At 34.8% G+C, this 21326-nt stretch overlaps 1 protein-coding gene across 5 annotated transcripts; it reads right to left on the bottom strand.

The window, feature by feature from the left end:
• Window positions 1–1009: 1009 nt before the first annotated feature.
• On the bottom strand, window positions 1010–21326 carry LOC117114397 (DNA repair endonuclease XPF-like). 5 transcript variants are annotated; one of them, XM_033258058.1, is made up of 22 exons: window positions 21214–21242; window positions 20221–20336; window positions 19300–19421; window positions 18684–18780; window positions 17270–17352; window positions 16532–16654; window positions 13513–13723; window positions 12011–12124; window positions 11546–11641; window positions 10665–10774; window positions 9916–9985; window positions 9484–9580; window positions 8662–8742; window positions 8051–8211; window positions 7222–7430; window positions 6625–6718; window positions 4989–5126; window positions 4308–4430; window positions 3360–3620; window positions 2654–2794; window positions 2402–2538; window positions 1010–1627 (listed from the first exon to the last, which is right to left on the bottom strand). In XM_033258058.1, the coding sequence occupies exons 3-22, from the start codon at window positions 19371–19373 to the stop codon at window positions 1432–1434; spliced, it is 2616 nt and encodes an 871-aa protein (XP_033113949.1). In that variant the 5' UTR covers window positions 19374–19421; window positions 20221–20336; window positions 21214–21242; the 3' UTR covers window positions 1010–1431. The 5 variants fall into 5 exon arrangements, with proteins under 5 accessions (XP_033113949.1, XP_033113946.1, XP_033113950.1 ...); XM_033258055.1 differs by lacking the exon at window positions 20221–20336 and having other exon boundaries at window positions 21214–21326; XM_033258059.1 differs by lacking the exon at window positions 20221–20336 and having other exon boundaries at window positions 8057–8211; window positions 21214–21326.

The following is a 21326-nucleotide window of genomic DNA, read 5'->3' as shown; positions in this document are numbered from 1 at the left end:
TATTATTCTTGGTAGACTATGTTGTTAATTCAGTTGATCTACTAACACAAGGAATTAATTGATCTTTGATATTAATCAGTGTGTAAAAATTATGACTAAAGCTCAGTTTCCTTACAACACTACACAGTCGCTACAGGTTTTCTCTGCAATCCTTGCACTGCGTAGGCCTAGGCTGGGCCCCGGCGCGATCTGCAACGCTCCTGATTCAACAGACCAATCAGCGTCGCCAAACGAGTCGGCGACAGCGTGTAGCGATTTTAATGGAAACAAGGCTTTGTGACGAAGGAGGCGCACTAGGAGTCTTATCCTGTGTGTGTATGAAATCATGAAAATGAGAATAAAAACGATAATGATGATGTTGGTGGTGATGGTAATAAATGACGGTAGTGGTGGTGATGGTAATTATGAAATAGGCAACTTAAGGTTTGAGTGATGACTAATGCGTATGATGCGAGACAATGCCAGTGATATGGGTCGGTGTAGTGGTAAAAACAAAATTGAGTGGTTTTATTATTATGGTGATGTAATCTTTTATAATAAGCCTACCTCCAGAGCGAGCGAAACAAGTAACGCAGGTATGGTCTTGTGACTGATGTCAAAAGGAACCCAATGCTCAGTGAACAAAGCTCCTGAAAAACATCAGCGGTTCTGTTGTTTTGATGATGGAAGAATAAATAAGCCTTTGAAACCCCTATATTGTCAAAATTTTTGGCAAGCTCGACTACTTCGTTATTTGCATGTGCGGATTTGGGGGGGGGGGTGATGGGCTGGACCTGGCAGCAGTGGCCGGCCCTTTTACCCCTGGTCTATGCTAGATTTACTGGGTTGAGACATGCGTTGCATGTGTTCACCCGCAGATTTGTTTTTAAATAAATTATGAGTACTATACATAATGCCCCCCACCCCCCATTTGAAAAATCCTGGATCCGCCCCTGTATGTGGTCGGTGATGCATTGAGTTTATAATAATCAGAAAAACGAACACATTTTAATAAAGATTTTTACTATAATTGCTGATGCTTTAAAACATTTATTAAGTAGTTTCAATCTATCAGTTTGTATATTTTTGTCTATTCATTGATGTTCATCACAACATTATTATTCTAAACAACTTGCCACGAAGTGTTCAATGCAAAAAATTTTTCTAGCCAACACAATAGTGTTCTATGCCTGATACCGATATACACCTAATGATTCAGTAAAAATGCAGTATTCTCACTATATCGACTTCATGAATAACGCAACTCGACAAACAGCGCCTACATATGTTTTTTAGTGAAAATCCACTCTGCTGCAACCATAAATAATCAGGCGGCATGGTGTAGTTAAACGCTCTCGGATAGTGGAGATAAACTTTTTGCAACTGACCGTGCCTGTACAGAGTAAGTGACATGTACATGAGGAACTGCCATGTTAAGCTAGTTGACCACCGCTATTTCTTTAACTTGGTTTTCACCGGCCTACGACTTGGTTTTTTAACATCTGATGTCGTTGTTCCTTGTGCTTGTGTCGTATGCAAGAAGTCGTGTAACAACTTCGCATGTGCGCCACTTCCTAGCAATGTGTTCAACTCTTCGATAGACATACTGCAGATTTTTGATAGGTCATCCACAGTCTTCAGTAATTTCCTGAAATATATTTACAAAGGAATGATACATTAATATACTATCATAATGAAAAACAGATTTTGATACTACCGCATATAAAAATACTCTTATTATTACACTTATAAAGTATTGATTGATTGATTCATTCATTCATTGCTTGATTCATTGACTATATTTGAAACTCATATAAAATATACAACAATATAATACACAAAACATGATAAAGCATAATTCTGAGGATAACACAAAAATGATCTTACATAAATTAATAATCATTTAAAATACTATTTAACAATAATGTAATAATTATAATGAGTAACCAGACTACGTAGGCTGTGATTACGATGCAGGTCCACTTTCTCTGTTGTCTGGGAAATCTGCCTTTGCGTCAGGGTTATGTTTTGATCAGACTATACATTTTATCTTTTATAAACTATGCGTGAGTGTTGGCAGGCGTAGCATTTTTAATACAAAGTTCTGGCAAAAACGAAACTATACCTCCACAGTTTTATCCTGTACGAGTTCAATGTTTGAATTTGAAGACCTTATTCACAACTACATGACTAGCATTAATTATATGACATGCATTCTGTAAGATTCTTGAGTTGTATTTACAAACCTTGTCTACAGAAACACAGATGCACACGAAAATTCATGAGAAAGGTCAAAGGTAAACCTGTGGCTTCCAATGATTACTTCTGACAAAGTAATCAATGAAGTGTTTTATTCTGATATTTTCAAACTGCCTGTCTGTTGGATGAAATCAGAAGTTAGAAAAAAAATTATTATACATACCAGCAGTTCTTGGTGTTGATTCCTGGCATCTTAAGAAGCATATCATAGGGTGTGTGATTGTAGGCATCCTGTGAGTCTGTGTCAGTTTGAGTCGTCACAGCTAACGCAGTGTCTACATCAGGTTGCAAACGATTAACCTAAGGCCAACAAAATATCCTATCAATTAGCTTAGAAAAAAAAATGTTGCTATTGGTATATTCTTGATTGTTGTTCATAAAAATTTGTTTTTTTAAATAAAATAATCATAAGTACCTTAAGTTCGGCAAACAACTCTGCTGTTCCATGTGGACTAGGGCACCACAGAATCCGTAAAGCAGGAAAATGCAATGTTAACAAAGCCAGCTTGGAAGAGATATTCTGATATGTGGTTTCAGATGTCATGGTGGTTCTAGTCTATTAGAAGGAATAATTCGGAAAAGTTAAAAAAATGAGACTTATCGTACAAGTGGTGACGACTTTCTATGTAACTAGAAATTTCAAGAGAGTATTATTACAATTATTTTAGGATGGAGGGTGAAAAATAATTTTATTGATGAAAAATGTATAGTAGTTAAGAATGTAAGTGTAGTCATTGAAATGTAAAAGGTATCTTACAGAAATATAATTTTTACATTTTTTTTTATCTGTGGCTTGAAAATTTATGATTTTTTAAGACCAATTCAGAGTTTTATTATAATTTCTAAAGTGTTTTTCCCCCCCAAAAAATAATGACGATAACTTTTGGACCATCAATCAAGGTTATATAACCAAGTCTGTTTCTAAGACTTGGGAAGTGAAGTTTTTTTTGTTAATGTAAATCCAGTGGCTTTTACCAATTAAATTCTTACATCTGTGATAATTCAATATTGTATTCATGAGCTAACTTCAAAAATGAGTATACAGAGAAATAAAAAAAAAAAAAAAAAAAAAAAAAAGATTTTAAAATGGTAGTGATGAATTGAGAAAACATATAAATTACCTGTAATGAGAAAGACTTGTTGGGGTCAAACTCAACAAGTAAAACTGGTCTCTTATAATATCGTGTCATCGCCACAACCTGGTTATAAAGTCGACCACTCTTCAGTGAACCAATCAAATCGCTCACACTTTTACGTTCAACACAAATGTCAGGGGTTAATATGTAATCACCGACCTCAATAGTAACAGGTACAATATCAATTCCTCTCTTGTACAATAGTGAAGGTAGTTCACTCCGAAATTCCCGCATATCAACTATCACCTATATGATATGAATTATTGGGGGTTACTTTCAGATTTAGGATGTTTAAACTCGACAGAAATGTTCAATCTCTAACAATGGCAAAAATATGTGTACAGCTATAATATCAGCGCAGGTTAGAACGGCACGATTGCCTATTGTTCTGGTGGTGGAACAAGTCTTCTCGTCGGACTATAAACCGTAGGCCCAGTGTACATAATTTGGCTCATGTGTACTTTTAAAGAACCCAGTACATCTTTCGAGACAAGTAAGGGTTACCCCAGTGTACTGGTCCATTTAATTACTATATTTTTCAACACAAGTCCAGTAGCGACACAAGCTGGGGTCCAGGGGGCACAGGATGCTTGTCAGGATCCCTGCATGCTCCCTTATGAATTCTTGCCAGAGAATATACAGAAATATGATTCTTTTTTTTTTACTTTTTTTGATCTGTGGCTTTTGGAAACTGTTGTTCTTTTAAAAGACCAATTCAGAGTTTTATTATAATTTTTAAATATTTTTCCACGAACAAAGCAATGACAATAACTTTGGAACCATCAATGTTGTATAATCAAGTCTGTTTCTAAGACTCGAGAAGTGAAAATTTGTTAATGTAAATCCAGTGGCTTTTATCAATTTAATTGTAAATTATGCAAATATACTCATTTGAGGTTTATGCACATTATAGGATGATGATGATGATGATACCTTCTGTTGTACATGTGAAGTTTGGCCGCCTTTCCTAGAACTTGTCTGCTCTGTTGATTGTGCACGTTCTAACTGGGGTGCAATTTCACCTTTCCCCTCAACCTCTTCTGGAATAACCATTGTCTACATGAATCATAAGAGAACAAAATTTAGTTTGTAGTACAATAAAAAGCAACAGTCCAGAGTGTTCATCTGACAATAAAGTTGTGCTCGATGATTTGGTGAGGGGGGTGCTAGGTTGCAAAATAAGGTGACTTCAGGTGATTTTTAACAACATGATTTCTTTTTAGGGAGCCAACTGGGGGTGTGAGTATTTGGGGGCCACACCCCCAGATATGCCACTGCTCCCAATACTGTACTAAACAGTAAACTATCAGATAAATGACCCTTTAAATGTAGTGGAAGCTAAATTAATTCCGTCTAGAATTTCTTTCCTGTTTTCTCTGCACAAGTATCAGGGGTGGATTTAAAGGAGGCTAGACAGGCCTCTTTTTTGCACAAGTATCATGGTCAGATTTAGAGGGGGGCTACACAGGCTTCTTTTTTGTACTTCAGCCATGATAATGCTGAGGAACGTGCGGACTCAAACCATCTATAATTTTTAGAAAGCCCCCACCCCCAACAATGAAGATTCTTGGATCTGCTCCTGATTGTTTCAGTAATATAGAAATAAATGCTTACAGCCTTTTCTCGTATTAAGTGTTCAAATGCGTCTTTTTCTTGTTGCAAAGTAGTTAAATATCGCTGCTCCTCTGTTGACCCAGTATACATAAGAAAGTAAACACGAAGTGGTACACTTGGCCTACATGCTTTATAAATCTGAAAAAAAAATAATTCAATTACATTTGTTTATTAGTTAACCATTTTAATCTATAATACAGGGCAAGATTGATTCGGCATAGTTGAGAATTTAGGACTCTCACAGCATCAACAACGACAAAAATAGGCCTCAATCAAGGAACACTGAAAGAAGTAAAAAAGAATGCAAAAGGAACCAGGAGCCAGATTTATCAAACTAGAAATCAGCTTAAATTCTTCTTAAGTCTATTTTCTTGCTTAAGTCAGATTTATCAATATTGCTTAGCTTAAAAGTTGCTTAAAATTAAGTCAATCGTACACATGCGCCATCTAACACGATTTTTAAGATAAGATTTTGCTTAAATCAGCTTAAGTTATTTGCTTAGTGACATTTTAACTTTTTTTTTTTAACTCATTTGCTAAGCTGAGATTGATAAATCCTGAGCCTGAGCTAGAACAAACAGGTCATCAGCTAAAAAAAAATTACAGACTACAGAGCACAATAGACCATTTTGATAATCCCAAGCCCGGTCCAAAAAAACAACTGCATAAATAAACTTGAATGTTTCTGGGACATGTGCGTATTCCTGGTCCTACCTATAACACATCCTGATGGGTCAGTTGTTAATCTTGTTCTACACTCCAGAAAGGTCCATTAAATCATGAATCAAGCCACGGTTCTGTTCACAGACAACTAAGGGATAAGTATGGCAGGGATGGATCCAGAAATCAATGTATTAAAAATATAAACAATTTTCTTTTCATCAAGAGTCACTGCGCCTTGGAATGGACACTAGATAGATGGCGCATTATAAGTGCTGTGTTATTAGTCTTTATTATTAAGGGAACATTCACACATTGTTAGAGGAAAATAACTAAAAGATTTTTAAAATCATTTAGTTTAACATATTCTTAAAATTCTAGCCACATTCCAAACAACCCTTAAAGGTAGTCCCGTATTCATTATGGAACGTAGAGGAATGAGCTGTTAGCCCATCGTACTAAGCCTCGGCATTGTGTTATAGGGTGGCCAGTTCATTTCCACGCTGCCTTTTTCCTCCCAAATAGTGAACCACCGGGTACCCATTTAAGCTCCGGTGTGGAGTGATTTGAATTTATTTAGCAATCAGAGTAAAATACAAAAACAATGAAGACAAGAAAAGGAAAAACAAATACAATTGAAAACTCTGAAAGCAAGGAATAGCCCAAAAAGGTTTCAAAGAAACGTATTTCCATTGGGATCCTGCAAAACGAAACATTTAATTGCCAAAAGGAAGAACAACAGGAAATGGTATCTACAATTAAAAAAAAGGACACTAATAAAAAAAGGACACTTTTGAGAGAGACAAACGTAGGAAAAGTGCCTTGTCCAAAAACACAAGTGAAATGCACAGCAAAGATTTCGAGCCCCAAACTCCAGGTTCAGAGACAGAAACGCAATGACTGCACCAACAAGCCATATATAAGTATATCTCAAAAGTTGATGTAAAATTTATAAGTTTGAATAGTAATTACTCACTTCTAATTGGCGAACAAACTGAATCTCTGCGTCATACAAAATCACATATGTTGGTTGAAGTTCTTTTAATGTCCTGGTTAAATTATGGGGGTCTCTGTGACAAACAGATTAATAAAAAATATATATTGTTTTATATTATTTATTTTTAGCCATTCCGACCCTCTTAACGTTATAGATTTAGTGTCAGTGGTAGTGGTAATAACAATAAGTACATAAACAAATTTTATTACTCACCTACTGCACTATTTAGGATATTTCGGCTCCATTCCCCGGAGCCCTGTTCACCTCTCTGGATTCGTATCATAACAAGGGAGTGTGTTTTCCCTTTTTAAATAGTACAGTAGGTGAGTAATAAAATTTGTTTATGTACTTACTGTTATTACCACTACCATTGACACTAAATCTATAATGTTAAGATGGTCGGAATGGCTAAAAATAAACAATATAAAACAATGTCAATAATGACCCTGAAAAGGCTTAATCAACTATGTAACAACATGAATGTATTGTCAAAAAAAAATTAGACAGTAAATAAATGATGTTTTACTTGACATTAGTCTTAGCCTCAAAATATCTATTTTTTTTTTAAAAACTCACTCATTTCCATGAAGTGGATGAATAACAGTAGATGGAGCTGTTAATATTCCATAATATGCATCGAATGATGTCACTTCAATGTCTACAGGCGACTGGTCATTGTCAGCATTGTCGGTTGTCCCTCCCATCATCTGGGTTAATGTAAGCACATCTCCCTTCTTAGGATTCTCAACAGTTTTTGACTTTTTATCTTTTTTCCTTTTATTGTTCTGGAATATAAATTTCTCGGAATTCATTATCAATATTGTAATATCATATCATCATAGAAGTGGGTTGGGGTAGCGGTTACGGTTCTGCTTTCAACCTTGAGGTCGGCAGTTCAATTCTTCGCTGTGCACTCACATGTGTCCTCAGGCAAGGCACTTTACTTACGGTTGTCTCTCGCCACCCAGGAGTACAAGTGAGTACCTGGTAGGTAGGTACACAAGGTGCGCTGACTACAGCTGCAAATTTATGGAATTTTTTAATATGTGCTTGACCCAATGACAGGGAAAAAGCTTAAAGGCCTTGTGGGCATGAAGTTGGCTATTTAAAGTTGAACATATTATAATTACTACTGATATTTATATTTGTGGATACACCTCTCTTAAACGTCTCTCCCAAAAGATGATGCACTGTAACCGATATTCCACATGGAGAGAAGCTTCACGGTATCCAAGAATCTCCATCGTCCAGTCATCAGCAGCCATACTCATCATCATCCACTATCGTCATTGTCAATGTCGCTGCTGCGGCCATACTCATCATTATCATTTATTGCATTATCATCTTATTTATTATTATTTAATTTGTTGTACAAACACAGAACAAGTGATTAATATTTACTCACACTTACGGCACTTTCTTCATTATCTGTCTCTGACGTTTTAGATTGGAAATGTTTATTGAATAATTTTAATAATAACGGTGTAGCACCATCGCATAGAAAATCTCTTAACTGTGAGCAAGTTCTATCATCGGATGCACAGATCAACACACGGCTTGGTTGACCTGAAAGATAAAGCCATTTGAAAACAGTGAGCACAATGTTTGTAGGAGCGTGTAAAGTGTTGAACTTCTGATCGTGAGACCACTTCTCACATTGAACACTCATCGCATTACTTGTGTCATTGGGCAAGGCACTTTAATAAACATTTCTCTCTCCATCCAGGAGTATAAATAGTCACTACTAGTTTGTTTATTGTTCTGTATATTTCTTTCTTGTGTTCTAAAGAATAAACAAATGAAATAAAATGAAACACATAATAATGACCATATTTTAACTATAAAAAAATATTACAAAAAAAAACAAAACAAATGAAAACATTGTGAGGGAGACTTAAATTTGTTTGCACAAGGCTGTGTTACTAATACTCATGGATAATCTCACAAACCCCTGTCCCTATAGAATGTTGTGACTACAGACGTTTATTGGTGACAAATTCTATTTAAAATGTTCACCTGTGGTCTTACTATCTTCTTTGATTTCATTCAGTGTGTCGAACAACAACTGCCATTTCGGACATGGTTCAAGCTCCAAATCTGAAAAATAAAGCACTAGTAATAACTTACATAAAACAAAGTAAGCAAATAAAATATTGAATTTAGCTATACATTTTGATTCTATCGTTATTTATCACATTTTACGTTTACGCTTACGTAGATACATCCTGCAAAGTACCTAATGATCCATAACTGCAGGGTAACAGATGTACTGGGTTCTTTAAAGGGCACATGAGCCTATTGTGTACACTGGGCCTACAGTTTATAGTCCTTTCCGAGAACACTTGTTCCACCACCAGAAACATAGGCGAGCTTGCCGCTTGAACCAATGCCGATATTATGGCTGTACGTTGCTGCGTCCCTGTCTTAACCGCTTGGCCATTCAACAAATTCAACTTTTGAAGAAAAGATTTAGGCAGAAGGTGGTGGCCTAGTTTCCCAACCACTTTCAAGCTCTCATTTCCGGCCACCTGGAGGTAAAGTAAATCCTTGCTAAGCCACTAGGGTCCACTGGGGATGGAGTTTATCCCAAGTTTCTGTGGCATGAAGCGGAAGAGAAAATTCACAGCAGAAGAATGAAACCTCGACCTCGAGGTTGGGAAACCAAACCATTTCCACTGCCCAAACCAAAATTGTATCACCCAGCCAAAAAACCATGGTGTGACTAGGAGCTAGCCTGGATCCCCTCTCTGTGAATGTCCCTCCCTGGGCCCCCTCTGTTCATGACAGGAGTGCTAATGGTAACTAAAATTACACAGAAATTTTTGGTAAAAACAGTACCTTCGGAATTGGTTTCGTTTACTTTCTCTTTTTTCTCTCCCTCTTCTGTTTTTTGTTTCTTGTTCTTTGATGAGCCAAAAATTCGGTCTCTTGCATTCTGGGGTATATAAAGACATTTGATTGCATAAATAATACAACATACTGCATTAAAGAGTTTTAAGTTTTCAGTGATTTTGACCAATCAAAATAAGCCTAGATGTAAACAGGAAATAAAATGTGCGAATTACGAATACAAATACAGTATTTCAAACGAATACTTACGCTAGAGTTCTCGCTAGTTACGCATTTGATTAACGAACGCCCGACGTTAGATACGCCTGGCGTATCTCTCAGGTGTGAACGTAGCCTTAGTAACTAAACAGGGGATTAATTAATAGTAGTAAAGAGGGTGGGGCTTATACCCGAGTTGCTTTAGTAATTAATACTTCATACCTGAAACATTGTATTAGATGCATCTAAGAAAAGCCAACCAGAGTTCTGTCCAAACTTTTTCTCGTTCGACCTATTATCCAAAAAAAAGCATTCACAATATCCTTAAAACCTTGAATACAAGCCAGTAGGCCTAATCTCGAGAAGAAGCCCATCTTGAAAAGAAGCCACCCCCACCCCAACAACTATTTAATTTGCAAAAGTACTCTTGAAAAGAAACACATCTCAAAAGGAAGCCCATGGGCTTCTAATTAAGATAATATGGGCATCTTTCAAGATATAGTCGGCTAATATTTACATTGTAGGCTAGTACCATGGAGGTATTATAGTTGACTATAATACCAGAGAAACATAAATAAACAATTAAAAACACTGAATTTTCAGTTAATTGGACCATTATACTATATGATATGCAGACTGACATTATATTTGATTATGATAGCATGTTATTATCAACATTATTTTAATGTTGCATGGTTAAAATTTAGTTCCTGCACGATTATAATTGAAACAGTACTGGGTTTGGTCAACAGGATTTTGTGCATGCATTCCATTTGAAGGTGTTTAATAGACATAAGTTTAATTTTTAGCATGGGATGCCAGGTTAAAGCCAACTCGACCAGCTATTTAAGTTCATTAGACGATTGAAAACTGTTAATATAATTAACATATTAAAAATAAATTATACATAGGCCTATCACTTGTTATTTTATGATAATACATATCAAACATGTGTGTGTAAAGCATTTTACCTGAATGTGTTCAAGTAGTTGTAGAAGGTGATGCAATCATATTGAACCAAAAACTGAAGTAGTAGGCAAAGGAGTTTCAAATCAGCTACCAATTGCCTTGTTTTATTTGTCTGAAATATCAACATCAATCAATCAATCATTGAAAATGGAACATGCTATCTCCAATGGGAAAATTACGACTCAGTTGTTATTTTACAAAAGACAAGTGTTCACTATTCATATAGTATTTTGTATATGACCAATTCTCATGTATTTGATTAAAATAAAGAAAAAAAAAAGAATTTTCTTGTATCAATCTAGTTAGTCAATCAATCAAATAATCTGTCCATCCATACAGTAATTTAAGAGAGGGCCTAACAATAAAAATTATATTATTAATTATTTAAACAATGAGTCTAAATAAGTGTTATTATACACTAAGTTACTCAAATCAATCATGACGTTGGTAGTCTATGAGTGGGATACTTACTTGGATAAACTTACTAATTGCCTTTCTTCCTGAAATGTAACGCCCCTTCAACTGAAATAGAACAGTCCAACCCAGGGCGCCACGTTCAAACTGTCACCATAACAATAGTCCTCATTCTCTATTTAATGGTTTACGATTAAGGAGCTCTCTTTGTGACTGAGCATTGATTTAATCTACGCCAAATGTATTTTCAAGAGATTGTGTTTTTTTTTCGAAAAGTTTCTTCGCTACAAGAAGATTTCATGAATTGTTTTTATTCATTGGAATTTAATTGATATTATTTTTACAAGAAGATTGAAACAACACATCCTTGATTTATATCTTCATTTCTAGTCAGAAGTTCATTTTGCTATGTATTCACGAAATAGACTCATATTTTCATAATAATCATATAAAATATATTTGAATTTACCAACTGATGCCACACAGGGTCTAGCTGATATTTGATGAGCTTATCAAGGCTTTTCCTGCCAATAATCTTCTCAACACAAAAGGCATCTGCATCCAACTAAAAAATAATTAATTTGATTTGTTTATATTAAACTACGAAACTACATATATTTTCATTTCAATCTTTTACAGACTTTATATCCATAGATACACAAACATACATATTGTATTCCTAACTAATTATAAGATGAACAAAATTTGGTAAACAAACAAAAGCTCTTTCCAGCTTCAAAATTAAAATTTGAATCATTTAAAACAACCATATAAATGTGTATGTTAAATTGCCAGAAAAAAATGTTCTTCTAACTCTGAGTAGACAGCTAATAACGTATTGAAATATAAAAATCAAGCAATCATAATTAAAAATTAAACATTAAATTTAGTTGACAGTATATCTTAAATAAAATATAGATTTAATATAATTTACCATTGGATTATATCTTTTTATCTCTTGTAAGCAGGCACTAATGATGTCGAGAATTGACGTTTGAATGGCTTGCATCCGTGGTGTCATACTCAACTGCAGCTCCACAACATCAGGCTGAAAAATATTACAACATCTTTAAAGATCTGTCCAAACTATCAAATTTTTTATTGACAGGAAACTGTTGTATTCCCATATATAGTCATGATGTGCGTATATATGTTTCTGATGTGATGTCATTATAACCATATATAGGCACATCATGGTTATGATATGCCTATTTATGATATGATGTCATTATGACCATATTTAGGCACGTCACATGTTTTTGTCAAATAAAATTTGATAGTCTGGACAAGACCTAAAGGTGTGTTCACACTATTAAGCAATTAGTAGAGCTCAGCATAGTACACCATAGCAAAATTGTTATACGAAAGTTAGATTTAATGCTTGAAAAAATTTTTGAATGCATTAAATCTATAATTTCCCGCTAGTGTACAATGCATGTTCTACTAATTGCTTTATAAGTCAATCGCCGTCTTTTAATGTTAGTTTTGATGTTGTAGCTGTCATCCTTTGCTATAGTGATATGATCAGTATACATTTAGCTGTGCATATGCTGATTTGTACTCCTGCAGAACGTGTTACCTACACATCAGCAGTACAGTACGGATACGATGAAAAACTATTCTGTAAGTTGTGTTGTGTTTGAAGAACTTGTTCGTAATGTTTCACATTTGTCAAAGAAATAAACATTTTTTAAAGCATTTGAGAGACACACAGTCACTAACTTTTTGATTGGTGCAGACAGGTAAAAATCGTGGGATGATTTCATAACTATGCTGGGCTACAGCCTAGGCTAGTAGTAGGAGAAGGCCTCAGCAGCCTCCTACCTCACCGTAGGCCTACATCTAATTTTGTTCCTTGAGTCTTTAAAATAGATCTATAATATTCCTATTAAACGTTCAGTTTGTTTAGTGTATTAGGGTTCATCACAGTGTGCGATATCTTCGCGGTAACAAAAAAAATAAGTATAATTGCCACCAACAATTTGTAATATATTAATTATAATATTCTTCAAAGCAGCACACTTCCCCGCACACTTGAAACCATGCCATTGTTTTGGCTATCCTTTCACTAAGCTAGAAACAATGCCACTGTCTTTGGCTTTCTAGCCACGCTCCACCCTCATTCAGAAACTGCGAATACTGGCTTCTGTATTAGACTTTTCACATATAGTCTCAGTTATATGTTTAGTTTTCCACCAATCAGCAACAAGTTTCACTATCCAAACATATAAGTATTTTCCTGTTTGGATTCTCTGCAGATATAATATTCTCCTAAACATAATTTTTAGCAACTCAATTGAAACGTCAAGACATTCTCAACAAACAAAACTGTTCTTTGCAAAATTATCTACATCGTGTACCGCAAGCATTAAATATATAATATTCTTAGTATCATTTAAAGGCTAGAATAAAAAATATCTGCAAAAATAAAAATACCTGATGTTTTTCGAGAAACGCATTGACAGATGCATGGAACCGAGGCCAAAGATGAAGTTTGCGCACAAACAAGATTTTCATCAAATGGTCAATCTGGCAGAAACTGGATGAGAACGCCTGAGGTTGATCGGAGAAAGCCTTGATGAATCCAGTCTTGTTCTTCTCACGGTATAACCGTAAAATAAAAGCTTCTTGATACGTATTGAGAACTCTATGAAACAAATATAAAAAATTGGTAAAAATTAATATTAATTTTCCATTAAATTATATTAAAATTAAAGCTAAAATCCAGTGTTACTTCCTCCACAGTCCTTTTTAATTCATTGGTTAACCCTTCTGTTGTATGAATACATGGGCAGCGGTGGCTCTAGAAATTTGCAGACAGGGGGGTCCGACATGTTTGACGGGGGTCCAAACCAAGGGGCCAACTAGAGCCTCGGTCAGGGTTCGGTCAGAATACAGTACAAATCCCTGGTAAGTTTCACAGGGAGAGTTTATGGTTTAGTATGACCCAAATAGTGCACTTAAACTACAATATTAGAGATTGGCAATAAAATTAATCTTATTTGGATAAGAAAATCTATATTTTTGGACAACAGGGAGGGTCGCTGGAATAGAATTACCCGACTGGAACTAAATTTTTTTATAGCGTATATTACTTTAGTAACCTCGATAACTGGAAATAATTTCACTTTATTTCATTTATTTATTTGACATACAAATACAACATATAAATACAAAACATGGTCAGGAGCAGCTTAATCAAATGTTTGACTGTAACTCAGAGTTACATGTAGCTACACCCTCACACAAAAATATATACTATAAAAATTACATATTAAACATTTAATAAAAAAGCATCATATAATTTAAGAGAAAAGCAGTAAAATATTAAAATAATTTTTTTTTTATATCATTTACTGTGCACTTTAACATCTCAGCAAAATTACAAAAGCACAGACCAAACAAACAAAAGCACATCATAAAGGGAACTGTTGTAAAACACAAAACAGCCAGGTTAATCTCCAAGTCAAATCCAGTGATGTTACATTTGTAAGTAACTTTTAAATTTGTTTTTAGATGAACCAAGATTACATTGAAGATGAATGACAGGGCAAATGTTCCAAAAGTGTGGTCTAAATTTAGAAAAAGATTTATCACCAATAGTTGTATAAGTACATGGAAGGAATATGAAGTAATGTAACATCCCTGGAGGATCTGAGACCAGTCCTTCCAGGCTCATATCAAATTAAAAACATTTTTAAAGATACGAAGGTGCACTATTATTAACAAAGGTAGATAAAAACTGAAGACCTAAAATGCTTCTCCACTGGAAGCCATTTCAATTTTCCAAAAAGAGGAGCTGTATCAGTGCACTTAGATGCCTCAAAAACGAGACATACTGCTCAATTTTGCAACACTTGTAGGGTTTTAGGATTATTTTTAGTCAACAGGAAAACTACTCAGTGTTGCAGGGGCAGTGGAAGCATTAATTGATTGGTACAGCGTCAGAGTCGGTTGGAAAATTTTTATAAGATTTACACGTCTAGATGCTCGGAATTAGCACTCAAGTTCTTAATTTCTTTTTAAGTAGGACTAAGATGAAATACAATTAAATCTTGGATTACAAAACAAATAGGCCTGTATCTGAAAACAATCATGTCAAAATATTGGTACAGCAGTCGCCGTATCTGCCATACCGGTTCCGCTGCGCGTGTTGACAAATTATTTGTACCTAAATCGGAGTCGTTAGATGACTCCTGGTAAACACCACTAACATTGATTGGACCATCCCATCCAGGTTAGTCCTGATTTTAACAATCTTATTACAAAAATACTGAGCAAAGTCATTACACAAGGATTTATTTTTTTCTATATTATACCTCCTTGATCTGATTCAGAAAAAGGAACTGGCTTGTTTACATGAGTCTGACCCAATGTATATAGAGTTCTATGAACTGTTTTAAAATACAGGCCAGGTTTATGTAATATTCTGATTTGGGAAACCATTTTGTCCCTGAAAGAAGACTTAAATAAAGCCATTGGTCTGAAGGAGACTTCTGATTAGCTACTGTAGGTTCACATTCAGAGTCCAGATCCAGGATATCATGATCAAGCCAGTCATTTTATGTGAAGCCTCTCTGACTCAAATTACATTCCCGGCTTAATCACCCTATTGTGAACTAGTGGAGTATGTTGAGGCATCATGATTAACCGAGTTTAAAATGACCTATTAATTCATGAGATCAGCATTCGGTTACCCTCAATGAAGACCACTAAAATAAAGCCATTGGTCTGAAGGAGACTTCCAATTAGGCAAAAAAAAAAAAAAAAAATTCTTGTGTTGGCCACGTTTTGAGTAAATCCAAAAAATGGGTATGTCGGAAGAATTTTTTTTATTTTTTGTTTGTAATTACCAATAATGTGTTTATGCCTAAAAAGTAGAAAATACACAAAAATACAACAATCTACATTGAAGAGCCTTTTTATCTCAGTTAAAAAAAATATTTTTCGCCATATAAAAAAAAATTAATACCGAACCGCAATTTCATACATTTTGGGTGACGTGACCAACACAATAATTTTTTTTATTTGGCCTTAGCTAGGTTCACATTCAGAGTTCAGATCCAGGGGACCAACATCAAGCCAGTCATTTTATGTTAACCTACTAGAATCAAATAATATGCTCAGCTTAATCACCCTATTGTGAACTAGTGGAGCATGTTGAGGCCTCATGATTAACCTAGTTTAACATAACAAATCAATTCATGAGATCGAATTCATCATGATTAACCTAGTTTAACATGACAAATTAATTCATGAGATCGAATTCAACCAATCAGCATTTGATTTATTAAAGGAATCACCGCACATGTCCTCATTGCTTTCATGTTCGCAGGCCAGTTTGAAAATTGACAGTTCTTTTGTTGGTCTGAAAACAATGTCTATATACTGTATTGGGGAAGTGTACTTGCTGCTGGATGTGAAAACAAATAATTCAACCTCATCTTCTACTTACCTATGTGCTTTTGAGATAAGAATACCAGAAATTAGATGAGCAGGGATACGGTCAGTCAAGAGATCTACGACCAGGATACGTGAAGTGATGAACAGAACTCCGCCCTCTAGGTAAACAGCTTGTCTGAAGGAGAATAACAAATCTAAGATTCACAAAACTGAGAATCAGTATAGCAACTTGGAAAGAAAATACTGAGCCTAGGAGTAAAAAACTATTTGATAACTCAATTTTTGTTTTATCAAGACAATGTGGTCCCTTAATAGAATGGTCTTATGATTGTTTGTGTAAAAAGACAGGTTATTTTCCACTGATACAAAAAACATAATGGTTCATAAAAGGATGCGATCCCTTTAGAAGTGGTCTTATTTGAGTTCTATGGTACTTGAACTCCACGACACAGCTGTGTAAACTGACCCTACATGCGTACCCACAATAAATAACATTTTGACAACTAAAATAAGCGTAGTAAGTGAGTTCACACCAATAGTGTTATAAAAAACATTCGACGCTATATCTTCAAGGTCTGGGAAACAAAAAATGGTCTGGTATGTGTTTTGGCCTTTTTACATATGATATTTTCTTCATCAGCCTGGATTAGATGCCACTTGATAGTGATAAGTCACTGTCAGCACATAAGCAGATAAACTTATGTCCAATGTTTTTATGTTTTATGTACTCTTACATGTAAATAAACTAAAATTAAGAAATATACCTTGCATGTTACGCACTTCGTCTTACCTTTGTTTTATGCTATATTCATTGTTGATGACTTTCGGCAATAGCTTTACTTCTTTACTTGTCAATTCTTCAACCAGATAATTCTATAAAACAATATGGAAAAAATAATAAGACAGTACACATGATAAATAATATATTTACTTAGTTACGACTTATGATGCTCATAGCATTTTCAATGTCAACATATTGCAATATGTTTGAGTCACGTTGCCAAAAATTTGGTCAACAACCCAGCAAGCAGAGCGGTGCATAACCAGTCGGTTTTCTGTTTGATATCTCTTTGTGCGCCGACAAGTTGTTAATAAAATAGGCTGCGTGTTGCCAAGAGTTGGACTTTTCATAAGTATTGGCATTACGCATTACATAGTAATGTAGCCTATTCTAAAAATGCTAGTCCACGCACAAGTGGGTCCCTAAAATTCTTGTTGCCAGATCCTAAAAACACACTTGTCTCGGCCATCAGGCTAGTGTGTTTGCTCATGCCTGTCTAAAAAATAGGTGATAATAATTATTATATAATGAGGGTTAGAGAGTGTTGTCACCTTAAGGTTGACAGGATATGAACCAAGAACTGTGGGATTTCCAGAATGTCAATCAAACTTAACAACTGACCAAGCAGAACAGAACCAGGAATGCATTCGCACGTTTACGTTATTCTATTCATGGGACCTTAGCAACAATATCCAAGGGGTGGGGCTAAGTGAAAAGGTCTATTAGTATATTGAAGATAAGGATGGTGATAATTATGATGATTATGATAAATGGATAAGGAGATAGTTATGATATACCTGCCAACTTTGTTAGTGTCTCACAAAAAAAAAATTATATATAGCACCCTCTATGTAATAACCACAAAATAGAGCGCCCTCCTATGCTATTTTTTATTTTACTAAATCGTTGACTTTGTGTACAGTACTGTATAATAATTAAATTATGTATCTATATTATTTAACTTCTGCATTTATCTTTTGCTTTTTTATGATGTACCGGTACCATTATGTGTAATTTTGTTAATTTAAATAAGGTATCTCACGGCCATAATGAAAAACAGCATTGTATTTTTTTGATTTGTGCTTCATGAATAAACATAGTTTTACTACTACCACTACTATTTTCTATTAAATTGTAGTGGGGCCGCTATGGATTGCAGTCCTCGGTTGGTATAGCTTCGTTAAAAGAAATTATATGGCCTGTATTCACATTTTAATGACAAATTCACTTCAATTTTTTTTAAAGTTAAAGTATAATCGGTCTCTAAATATTATCTTTTTATAAACATTTTTACGATGCATGAGATAATGCAGTGTAGGCGCGAGACGTTAAAAGACTTAGGTGTGCATTAAGTGTGAGAAAACTGGCAGTGTGTATTATATGAAGATGTTTGCAGCATCATGCACATAAAATTATGACTAACCTCCTCCTGGCTGCTTGTGTTGAGAACAAGTACAAGGTTGCCAGGATCACAGTGCAATTCAATAAAATGTAGCAAAAGCCTTTCTATGCCCAAACCTCTGAAAAACAATACAAAATAACAAATGTCATGTCCAGACTATCAAATTTGATTTGACAAGAACATTTAACATGCCTAAATATAGTCATGATGATGACACATCATAACCATATATAGCCACATGACTATATATGGGCATACAACATTTTTTTGTCAAATAAAATTTGATAGTACAGATAGAACATAAACAAAGGAATCTGAGAGAATTTGAGAACAAAGGTACAGAGGTCAATTAGTTGAATTCCGATACAAAAAATGACAAAAATTATATATCTAAATAGAATGAACATGAGCTCAAATGATGTAAGAACATAATTGAGAGTTTAAATTTGTTATTTATTTATATTAATTTAATATTTATTTAATCATAATATTTAACTAATTTAATTAACCAATTAAAAAACAGTTAATTAATCAATAGCTAATTCTTGTAAACATTCATTAATATGTAGTAAATTAATTAATTAAATTCATCTATCTATCTATCTATTTTATAACTTCATTTGATAATTTATTTTACCTTGCTGTAACTATAATCCCATCTTCATGGAAGAGGTCTAGAAACATGTGCTTTTCATATTCTAGCAGCACCATTGGTCTTGTAGTCAAACAAGTTGGTGAGAAACATTAATAAGGAATAGTCTGCAAAGATGGGAAAAATATAAATAAAGGCCAGACTGTATATCTATCCGCACAAAAATTTGGCCTAGAAATTTATCCGCGCATTTTGGAAAATAAGGGCTGATTTCTGCGCAGATTTTGCCGAAAATTAGACTCTGACTAAATCTTAACATATAACCAATGCAATTATGCAGGAAATTACAATTCCGCGCACCCATTTTCCTAGCGATTTTCTGCACAAATTTGAGCCAATTCTTTAGATATCCTCCGGCAAATTAAAAAACTTTATAGTATGAAATACAGGTCTCTCTCTAATTAAAGAACCCTCCAATTAAAGACCACTTTTCTATGGTCCCAAATTAACAATGTCTTTTACTTTTATTATTCTAATATTAATAAGCCCAATTATAAAATGATTAGTTTATCATCCTATAGGCTGGAAAAGTGATGAGGGAGGGAGGATTTATATTTTTCATTTTTATTTTGCTGAAGCCAAATATCACCCTTGAATTGTTCGCTGGTGCATAATATTCAAAAGTAAAATACATGATTGCGATAATACAAGCAATATACAAACTATACTAAAAAAAGAAAACAAGAAAATTTTTTTTTTTTCCAATACTATAGAAAACATGCGGGCAGGGATGATAAACTGATCATTTATTTTTATTGGGCTTAAGAAAGAGACCCAAGCTGCCACAGACCCCTGTAAAGACCATGGAAACCCCAGTCCAAAAAGTGGTCTTTAATTGGAGGGAGGCATACAACATGAGGTTACGAGGTATGAAAATTATGTCAGATAGAAACAGTAACTTTAAACCTGGAATAATGAAAGATATGGCGAGTCTTGATGCCTCCCTTGGATGGACATGTTGTGCGCAATCTGTTCCTTTTGCTCATTATGAGTTGCTGATGTTGTTTCAAAGTAGCTTTAAACTGTATACACATTATGCAAACTGCACAAGTTGTCTTTCAGCATTTATCATAATATGTGCCATTTAAATTTATTTACTGATATTGATATTATAACCTATTATTAGATATTGATTTAACAGAATGTATTTTTTGCGATATGTACGGCATATTCTGATGAAAAAAGATATGCTAGCCTAGGTCTAGGACTCAAGGCCAGGCCATGTGTGTGTGTGGGACACGCATATGTGTTATTTATTTCACGTAGATATATCGTTCACTGATTTGTAAACAGTCACGTAAATATATCCACTTCCCCTATTCACAAACAGAAGAAAAAAATAGTATCAAAAAGTGCAAATCGATTAAAATGTGCATGAGCTACCCATGAACAGTTTGAAAATTGTCCACGCATTTTAAAATTAAGCAATGACCTGCTTGCATAGTTTGCAAACTGTGCAGAATCTTGCAGAGTTTTTAAAATGTGCAAAGGAATCCTTGCAGTTTTTTACAAATTGTGCAAGGAAAAGTTTACATAATTTGTAAATTGTGCAAAATTGTCTCAAATTGTGCATGACTGATAAGGGCCTACATTTAGCTTGGACCTCTTTCTAAGCCTGCAAGTCCCGGGCCTCTTGTTGATTGATGCCTGCTTGGTAATGTAACGTTAGCGTAGCCCTTGAACTTAGTTTAGCTACGTAGAGGTCGACGTAAATAGGCTAGGCTGGGGGGCCGGGCCGGGCCAAGCCTACTACTGGTAGGCCAGCCGGCCCGTAGTAGGCCTAGTAGGACTTTATTTTCTAGCCACATCGAGATAGGACCCCTCTAATAATCGCCGATAATTCCCTTGTTATAAAAGATTAATAAGAAGCCTAATTAGAAATAAGAAACGCTTCCAGACCCAACAGAACAAAATACAACAGTACAACCCATTCTGTTCTATCGAAACATCAGTACAAATTAAGCCACAAAAGCCCAAAACAAGCTCAAACTTGCCCAAACAAACAAACCCAA

This window comes from Anneissia japonica, unplaced genomic scaffold, assembly GCF_011630105.1.
Source record: "Anneissia japonica isolate Jap-2015-1 unplaced genomic scaffold, ASM1163010v1 scaffold1231_len1163931_cov198, whole genome shotgun sequence".
Classification (NCBI taxonomy): domain Eukaryota; kingdom Metazoa; phylum Echinodermata; class Crinoidea; order Comatulida; family Comatulidae; genus Anneissia; species Anneissia japonica.
Note: the sequence above shows the minus strand (reverse complement) of the source record. Positions and strands in the feature narration are given on the sequence as shown.

Excerpts from the sequence above, each read along its gene's own strand:
- LOC117114397 (XM_033258055.1), bottom strand. The coding sequence starts at position 19,373 with ATGGTGCTGCTAGAATATGAAAAGCACATGTTTCTAGACCTCTTCCAT. Across the intron at positions 9,581-9,915 it reads CATCTAATACAATGTTTCAG|AATGCAAGAGACCGAATTTT; the intron begins GTATGAAGTATT and ends TATATACCCCAG. Across the intron at positions 8,212-8,661 it reads AGAAGATAGTAAGACCACAG|GTCAACCAAGCCGTGTGTTG; the intron begins GTGAACATTTTA and ends TTTATCTTTCAG.